The sequence below is a fragment of the Alosa sapidissima genome, chromosome 7 (genome assembly GCF_018492685.1).
Source record: "Alosa sapidissima isolate fAloSap1 chromosome 7, fAloSap1.pri, whole genome shotgun sequence".
NCBI classification, from domain to species: Eukaryota; Metazoa; Chordata; class Actinopteri; order Clupeiformes; family Clupeidae; genus Alosa; species Alosa sapidissima.
This window is the reverse complement of record NC_055963.1, coordinates 24475678-24485419: the sequence shown is the minus strand read 5'-3', so window position 1 is coordinate 24485419 and position 9742 is coordinate 24475678. Positions and strand designations below refer to the sequence as shown.

General features: G+C 42.1%; 1 protein-coding gene across 2 annotated transcripts; it reads left to right on the top strand.

Moving 5' to 3' along the window:
* The first annotated feature begins 503 nt into the window (after positions 1-503).
* ppdpfa (pancreatic progenitor cell differentiation and proliferation factor a) lies at positions 504-3725 on the top strand. 2 transcript variants are annotated; one of them, XM_042099139.1, is made up of 6 exons: positions 504-680; positions 1135-1224; positions 2504-2601; positions 2764-2841; positions 2993-3083; positions 3207-3725. In XM_042099139.1, exons 3-6 carry the CDS (start codon positions 2547-2549, stop codon positions 3331-3333), a joined length of 351 nt encoding a protein of 116 aa, XP_041955073.1. In that variant the 5' UTR covers positions 504-680; positions 1135-1224; positions 2504-2546; the 3' UTR covers positions 3334-3725. The 2 variants fall into 2 exon arrangements, with proteins under 2 accessions (XP_041955073.1, XP_041955072.1); XM_042099138.1 differs by lacking the exon at positions 1135-1224.
* The last annotated feature ends 6017 nt before the right edge of the window (positions 3726-9742 follow it).

Genomic DNA, 9742 nt, shown 5'->3' with positions numbered 1-9742 from the left:
ATGCTGGTTAACAGGACGAGAACAAAACATTCCTTCCCTGACCGGGAATCGAACCCGGGCCGCGGCGGTGAGAGCGCCGAATCCTAACCACTAGACCACCAGGGATGTACACTCACAAATCTACGATGATATATTCATTGTATTTGGTGTTATTTTCAGGTTATGTTCTATTGAGAAAGTGTTGAGTCCAATTCATCACAACCATGATGAATTAAAAAGGTTACCATCAAGTTAGAATGGTAGGCTAATGGAAATGGCAGTTGCCTCGGACACAATGAGACCTGTTACAATGTTGTCAAACACGCATGGGCAGCATCATGTTGTTTACGTGCTTCTCTCTGTCCTTGAATTTTCTCCCTGCAGAGAGCGACAGCTGGCTGCGTTCCTCATGTTTGGCAACAGTTTCGTGCATGGAAACTGACACTGTCTAGTCCTAGCGCCTCCCAGGAGGAGGATCGTAGCTTGACGTCATGTTAACCTAAGCTATAAACAGGTTCATCCCACTGTACCAGATCAAACCTGTCACTGAAGCTAAAGAAGGACCTATCGAGCGTCTCACCTGACAAACTCATCAAATGGGCCCTGTTGCTTAGCGTTTACTCGCCTTGTCTTCCGACCGTCATCCTGAATCGCAGTTGGTGTTCCTTCCACATCACCGTAGGCTACACCATATTTAAAAGGTAAGGAAGAAATTTGAGTAATTTGTGTAGAATATTGGTGTGTGCGCCAATGCCAAAGTTATTATAGGGACCAAATGTATATAGGTCTTGGCCATAGCATACACAAATATAACCGTCACTAAGAGGTCTTTCCAGAAATGTTGTCTTCGTGCTGACCTCACCTGTACAGGTTGGTGTAGCACTGGGACACAGACAAGGTCAAATCAAATCTGTGACTGAAGATAAAGAAGGACCCATTGATGTCTATCAGTATATGCCATTGCAATCATTAGTAGTAGCCTAGTCTAGCTTAATACTGGCATATCACTGTTGTAGCCTAATTGAAGGCCCTATAGACCTATACCCTGGAGTTCTCCTAAATTCTGAGACTCATTTGTTTTTAACAACATGGCAGATTCGTCTGCGTCGGTTAAACTGAGAAAGGCTTTGTTTTCTTTTTCTTGTTGTTTTTCAGTTCTTTATCATAGTATGAATATCATTAGACGGAGAAGTAGGCTATCAAATTTCATTTACACGTCCTCTACCAGAAAAGGGTTGTTGTGAGGTAAGCATCCAAATGCACCCCACCTCAGTATGCCTGCATGTGTCAGCTGTCGCTGTCCTCCTTGGCATCACTGGAACCCTCTCTGCTTTGCAAGAGTCACGTGTGTCTGTCCAGCTGTGCGAATGATTTTTGATGCACGTGGCACGTGCGAAAGTACGTCCCTTCAAGTAGGCTATCCTACTGTGGGCGATATCAAATCTAGCGACTCTAAGTCGGTTTTGCATTTATGCGCATGCTGCCTCCATCTAGATGTGAGAGCTATCGGTTTATCCTTGAGAGGTGCGCTATGTGGCACAAACGGGCATTAGCCTGCCCGCACGCACGGTATTAAAATCTGCCTCAATCTGGAACTTGATACAGGCACTTTGCTTGTCCTTCCCCACAATGAGAATGGCAGGCAAAAGCACTCACAACATTTTTCCAATTCAATTGAAAAGGCCGTGGGCAAATATTGATGGGGAAAATTGAGCCACTGTTTCTGAAGTAGACTGGCTATGAAGAGGCTAAAAAATTTGTGCCATGAGGGATTTTAGCCAGCTATATTTATCATGTAATTGTCTTTATACTTATGGCTTGTAAAATGTCAAGGGTACTGTTGGAGCCCCAAATATTCTAGTCACGCAGGAGTGGTTCGTGCAGTGTAGTATGCACACAGGACACAGTAGTTGGTTTTGTTCAGTAGGCCTAAGCCTATTGATAGGAGCTAGTGCATGCATGCACCAGGCACGCACGCACCCATGCCCTGGGCAGTAACTGGCTCCTAAGCTGCTGGCAGAAGTCTGGAGGGGGAATGGAATCCTACTCCTGCTCCAGCTGTCTGCACATAACACCAGAACTCAGGTTCTGTAGGGGAATGTGGAGAAGGCAGAGAGGCCATAGCAGGCCACTGCCCTTAAAGCATTTACAAAACCCCATCCTCTTAAGGGCCTCCAGCTCTTGAATGTAGCAGACTAACCTGATATAGAGTTGTCCTTACAAAAGAATTACAACTGTTCTGTAGTCCTTTTCGTAACTACAAAGCTGAAAAAAAAAGTTTTGATAGGGGAGAATTGTTATATGCCTGTCTGCTCCAGTGATGATGTATCAATGAAGCATTGCATGATACCTGCTGGGAAGACCTTGACTAAATGAACGCAAACAAAACTCATGTTAAAGTCCGATATCCTTTGACCGCTGTTCTGCCTGAAAGACCTCCATCTGTCCAGTCGTTACCTCATGCCTGTATCTCTTTGCAGTCATTTCCCAACACTCATGTGGGTCACTTTATTTTTGCCTACAGAATTTCCATCTTTGCAAGGTTGACGTGTAAATTTTGAAGAAAAATGGCAGCAATTCCATCCAGCGGATCTCTCATCGCCACCCATGACTACTACCGAAGTGAGTATGAGTCAACAGCAATTATTCATCACTTTACATCATTTTGATCAGCCTATAATGTCTAGAAGTGACATTGTAATGAAATTGAGTTACCTATATTAAGGGTGAAATTGTACACATTCTTATACATTTCTCATACATTTCTTTCATACATTTTTGCAGGGCGCATAGGATCAACATCTAGCAACAGTTCCTGTGGCAGTTCGGAGTATTCAGGGGAGGTCATTCCTCACCCACCAGGTAAGAATGGCCACAAAGTTAATGCTAAGCTATATATTACTGAAAGTATATACTGAAATGATGGATTTCTAATTATCACACTACCATTTTAATTTTACTGAAGTTTCCTACAAGTCTTTATACGTTAACTTATTTGCATTCATTGTTTCAGGTGTAGCCAGACAAGACTCAGGTCACTGGTGGTCTTCCTTCTTCTTTGCAAAGGGCCAGCCTGGAATGCCCAGCGGCACCGACTCAAAGAAGTAAGTCAACATGCGAAACTATGGAAACCTATAGAAAGCCTGACTCTCTAAAATGAATGGTGAAGGGGTGCCAATCAGAATGTAAAACTAATAGATCATCTATCTTTCCTTGATGGTGTACAGGGACGGGACCTACACCGTATCCAATGGGCAGGTGACCTGCATAGCCAGGGAGATGGTGCTGAAGAGGCAGTCCAGCGAAACCAGCGACTCTGGGAAGGCGGAAGCAGGAACTTCCCCCTCCCCCTGAGCCCACCACCCAAACACCACCCCTACCCCTCCCCACACCTCCCCATCCCACCCGGGCCTGGAACTCCTAACCCACCCTGCTCCTGTTCTAGCCCGACCCCAAGCTTGACCCCCCTAACCTCATCCATCCGTCAACCCCCAGATGCCATCTCAGGAAGATACAGGCGTTGGTGGCTCTGTTTTAAATATTAGCTTTTTTTACTCTGTAGATAGACTGTTGTAAAACTATTTGTAAGTATTTTTCCTTGGTTTTTTAATTACTATATAATAAAATGTGAAAGAGGCCAAAAAGTTGTCATTTTGTGGCTTGAAGCCTGTAGAGCATAATCCTGTTTGTTACTGTGCTCTCATTGTCATCATGTTTGCATTGAATAAAGTTGCTTTTGAAGCTTCTTCCTGCTTACCATCTTATCTTTTCAAAACCTTCTGGTCTCGTCAAAGCAATAACCAGATTGGTCAGGTTTCCCATTGATTTCTCTGATTACCTATTTAATTAGGAAAGTCAGAATTTGCTCATAGTCTATTTTATTCACGCCTCTAAAGCTACCATTGAAAATATTAGATATTGGATCTGCAGATATGGCTGATCCACATCTAGTCAAATACAACAAATACCATTCTGCTACTTTCTACACAGGTTATAACCATGTTTCATTTGTAATAACTATGAAGGTTTAACTATACATTGGTTGTAACGAAGTCTTTATACATTTAGTATATATTTTAACATTCTACATGGTAGAGCACATGTGAACAGTACTAGTATCCCTGTAAATATAATAAATACTACTAATAAAAATTATTTGTAACAAATGATTCCTACTATGTCTATAATGGTTTACATAAGTTGTTGTTGATATACTTTATTTTGTTATCACCTGTGCGCTACAATGGCACAGACAAAACAATCCAATTGTACAGAGTGACCCCTTAATCTGCTAACTAACGTCAGGTTTGTTTTCCACTGGCCTTCAACCATCTGTGTGATTGAGCGCAGAGTGCATGGCTTTAAAGCTCCTGGACGTGATTAAAATACCTAGTTAGATAAGATGAGATCCAAACTAGTCACTAATACCCTTTATATAATACTGCACCTGCTAGTGAGACAGCCAGGAGCAAATAGTTTGGAGGAGTGGGGGTTGAATGAGGGATGTTATGCTATGTATAGAGACGTAGTTTTCGGTCCAAGATACTGGGCCAATTTCCTGTCCTTTGGGATGTTTCCATTTGGCAAGCAGCAAGCAGCAGTCATGGGGCAAATTTATATTTCTGTTAAGTAAGAGAGGTCAATGTGTGAGGTCTCCTCACCAGAGAGAAAGAGGGACCATATCCTCAGGATTTACAAAACCGAGGAGCTCTACTACCTACAGTGAACATCATGATATTGTTATGTTGTTAATTCCCTTTGTTCGTCATACATGTTGACATTTGCTTTCTTTTCTCAACAACTGTTACCAGTTGATCGAGGACTTGCTTTACATGTGACATATGTGCATATTATTGGCAAAAGCCAGATGAAATGCTGGAAATACGAAAAGTATTCATTGTTTGAATTTGAATTTGTATCATAACTCAAGCATCAAGAGGTTCCACTGAAAAGCTATAACTTTTGACAGCTTCAGTGGACAAGTTTCCGTTAACACATGCTAGAACATCTGTTTCACAAGATTCGTAAATACAACGATCAGATCAGGAAGAACAACACTGCAACAGACTCAGACCCGCCTGTGTTCTCTTGTTCGCACATTATCTTTCCTTAATCTGTTATTATTTCCACTGGGACCAGGCCCTCACCCACATCTTCTTTCACTCTCAATCACACAATCCCTGGTTGTGTGACCTCGGGCTCTGCTGTGCTTTCAGATAAGAGACCGATGTGCAACCTGTTCCTAGCAGTTTGTTTGTCGATTGGGAGCACGATGTGACACACTATGGGGAAACCGTTATGGTTTTCCACCTGCAGGCGCAGTCGCTGTCCCGAAAAATTAAGAGCAGAGACCAGAGGCACATCCTGCTGCTCTTAAATGAATGGAAATATGCCATAAAATGGGAGGCCAAAATAATTGAAAGGACTTCCATACCATATAGCCTACCAAGAGGCATTTAGTGTCCAGTAGGTGAAAAGTCAATTGAAAGGGCAAATGCATTTTTTCCTCTACAAGAGTTGTCAGAGAGATGCCAAAGGTTCCCCTACCCTCGGCCCCTCACTTGACCCTTCACTCTCCAATGTCCACTTATCTTTCTGATGGACTAGAAACACACAAGCGTAAGACATGTTCCAAACACCTGAACTGAAATAAACTCCATATTTGGGCTATATTTAAGTGTGCTCTCAAGTCCTCACCCTTGTTATATAGCGGTTCTGTAAACTAAACTTCTAAATGGAATACATTTTTACATGCTCTCCCTCATTACCGTCTATTTCATCAAAACATGAGGGGAAATCATCAACAGCAAATTATGCATGTTACGCACATTATGTATGTAGTTTATTCTTTGGTTGGTCTCACCAAATTCACACAACCTTACCCTGGAGATCAAAATCTATCTTTGTTGGAGGCCATTATAGGAGGTAGTCTGTATAGCCATAAACAATATATTACAGGAAATTAAGCAGCAACTGGACATGGGTGTAATCTTGATTCCTTTAATGTGCTCCTTATTTTATAAACGTCTACCCACTACTCACTAATGCTGCCTTGTGTTTCACATGTGTCACAATGGCTCCTATTCTCAGCAGCCACTAAGCAAGTCATTCTTAAAGCTCCTGGGATACATCGGTGAAACTTGGGTGGGGGGCAGGGGTCTTAACACGCACGTGCGTTTTGGGTGGCATCCTGAGGGGTTACTCGGTCACGTTGTGGCAGTGCCACGTGGCATGGTGATGCCCTGGGCATGTGAATGTGTGTGAGTGGCCTACCCTATCTGCTAGATGTGTTCTTATTTGGGAAGTGTCTCCTGGTTGTTAAAATGTGCACCTCCATCACCTCTCACCAGCAGAAGCATGTACTGACTCTGCATGGGAGAACAACAACCTCTTAATGACTGAATTGTAATATTTATATTCATGTTTTCCCACTTTCATTTATGTAACTAGAATGTATATTTCATATTTCAACTGTTTTTAATCTATTTGGATGTTTAATGTATCAGTAAAAGCAAAAGAGACAGAAATCTCAAAATACAGACTTGAAGCACCAAGCTTGAAGTCCACGTTTAGATCTAAGTTATCAATGTTCAAAAAACCTTACCGTATCAATGTTCAAAAAATAATAACAGCAATAATCAGCTTTGCTTAAAACCCTTTTGATGTTGAACTATTATCGTTTGTTTATCTATCTTGTTTATTGCTGCTTAGTAACATGTGAAAAGCATCTCTCATACCTCCAACATTCTCTCTCTCTCTCACACACACACACACACAAACACACACACATTTCCGCTGCTTTGCAGACCCTGAAACACATGTTCACCTTTATACAGAGTAACCTCGCAATCCCTGTCTATGACAAAAAAAAACAAAAAAAAACAGAGAGCTCTGATTGGTACGGGTGTTCTAGTCAAACCTATGGGGCCGGCTGGAGAAGTCCTTGTCTGTCTGGCGCACCCAATGACTCTAAATGAAGGGAAGCACTGAGAAATTCCTAGATTTGACAAACAACTCCACGTAACCGTGTGAAAGGTTAAAGCTTTTTTGGGCTTTTAGATATATAGATAGATACTTTATTGATCCCCAGGGGAAATTCAAGGTCTCAGTAGCATAGACATCACACACACATTCACTAACAGCAGAAAAAAGTAATTAAAAGTATATAATATAAAAAACACAACTAAGCAATAAGGACAGTAGAAGATAAAGAATATACTAAATATACTAAAATACAAATTATACTAAATAACACTTAAACTAAATAAATTCTAAAAACAGTATCCACATAGTGGGTGATTAATCAAGAGGCGCTTGCAATGACTGAGGCAGGGACTGAGCCTGTGATTCTTATATATACAGTATATGACTATATTTAAAAAAGATATAAGTGTGGCCACAATTCGGCTGTGGCATGGAGGGAGGGGTTATTTATATGTGCTAATATAGCACGCAAACAGTGAGCCAGTAAGACAGTGGTAAAAAGTGGCTAGTGGACAGACAGTATCCAAACATGGAGGGGGTGAAGAGGCAGACAGACTATGCAGAGAAGTCTATCTCTCCTCTTCCCTTAAGTGAAGCATTGAACAGTTCAATGGCCCTGGGGACAAATTACTTCCCCAGTCTGTCTGTTGTGCAAGCAAGTGAGCAAAGTCTCCAGCTGATCAGGCTCTTCTGCTTTACAATAGTGCTGTGGAGTTAATGACACTCATTGTCCAAGATGTTGATCAGTTTGTTCAGGGTCCTTTGTCAGATATTGAAGGGATATTCAGTTCAGCTCCCACACTTTTATGGGTTTTAGTGAATAACATGTTGTCATAAACAGTTCTAATTAATCAATATACTCTGTATTTTCTTCTGCTTTATTTACTTACAGGATGAGACTTTTAGTAGGTATGTTTTGGAAAAAAATATTAATTGAAATATTGAGACAAGAGCTTCCTCTCACAGAAACACGGTGATCACATTTGACCCACTGAATAATGTAAAAAGAGCTGTTGTGTTCAGCTTATGACCAAGGTGTGTGCCAGTAAGTAGTTATGACTGACATGACCGGGTGACTCATCAGACTCGTCTCCATTTCCCCCTCTTCTCATCCCACGGGCTGGACGCTCCACCAGAACACAGCAGCAGGTGTAGTGTGTCCAGTGATGTGTTGGTCATCAGGCATACAGGGACAAATCTCGGTGGGCCGCCACATTTGTAGGCCCCTTGATGTTCAATGTAAAAGTTGGAAACTAGTAGCCCACTAGCCCTGTCTCTCTCATTACTAGCTCTCTGGTTGGTGCCACACATTTGCCACAGCGCTTCATTGGGGTCATCAGGATAAATGAGGAATCTGGGGCAAATTTGGAGGGGGGGGGGGGCAATGCCGTGCTACCTCCTGTTGCCCTGATGTGGCACTGTGACCTATTTAACCCACGCTGCATGCAGCAGTGAGAGCTCACAAAACATACACTCACGACCTGTGAGAAATACCTCCTGGTTTGAAAAAGGTTACCCAACATCTATGCCCTACTCTTAAACTTTTCCAAGCTGGACATCTCCAAGTGTCTGGTTACCTGCCAGTCAGTGGTCAGACAGGAGAATATACTGGAAGTAACCAAAGCCATTAAAGTTGAAAAGTAATATTTACACCGTTCCATATCTGGCGAGGTGCTGAGACGGGTTTATCTGGCTGCCTGCTGTATTAAAAGCAACAGCCTAACTGAGGGTCTATTTTTGGTGCAGCATGCGTAGGGGTCATGCACAAAGCATGGTCGTGACCATCTGGTTTTGTGAATGTGCATGTGAGCAAAGCAATGAGAGAACGAGGCAGGTCTGCATGACAGCATCTCCACAGTAAAAAGAAATGATGAGAACATTGTAACTGTAGATGGTTTCAAGGACTTTGTAATCAATCTGTGTCTCACTATTACTTTGTTATAAATCACTATCAGTATGTCATGACCCCCTGTGCCCCTTCAGGCCTCTCCTTGTCAGTGCACTGGCAGGTAGGGCCTGATTAGGTCAATTAGGTTGATTGTGTACACCTGCATCAGGGTGTGCTTATATAAGGAGTTCTCCTCTCCTCCCCTTTAGGCACTTTTCTTCTCTCTTGCAGGCGCCATTTAGACTTTCCTCTGCACTGGCACTTTACTCTTTCTCTCTCTAATCTTCCTATCTTCCTTTGTCTACCATTTAGTTATCTTACATACTGATGCTGACATTGCATTCACACATACACGCACACCAACACTCATTTTCCCCCTAGACACTTTATGTTTGGTAATATTATTTTTGCTTAATCTTAATAGATATTATAAATAAAATTATAAATTGGAACTTGGTTGTCTGTCTCCCTTTATGTTGCGGTCAGTAAACGAGCCGGCCGTAACATGGTAATACTGGGAAAGGAGTACTATAAGGCTTTGCAATTATAGCAATATGCTTTATTCTTGTTATCATAGTGAACTGTGAAACACAAGCTTTATCTTGTTGAAACAATCTATCTATCTATCTCTTTCTGAATTATGTCTGTCTCTGTCTGATGTCTTATGAATCCTCTGGTTTTAACTAGTTGGAACATGAGCTTGGGGCATTGAAATGTGCCAGGCTTTTGCTTGAGATATTTGTTTGGATTGGATAAACACTCCTCTCTAGTGACACCCTGTTGCCAAAGCAGGCCACTGCAACCTTGTGGTGAGGAGTGGAAAAACCCATTCAATCCAAGTGATTGGGACATGTCTTGAGCCTCAACCAGATAGCAACATATCAGGTTCCT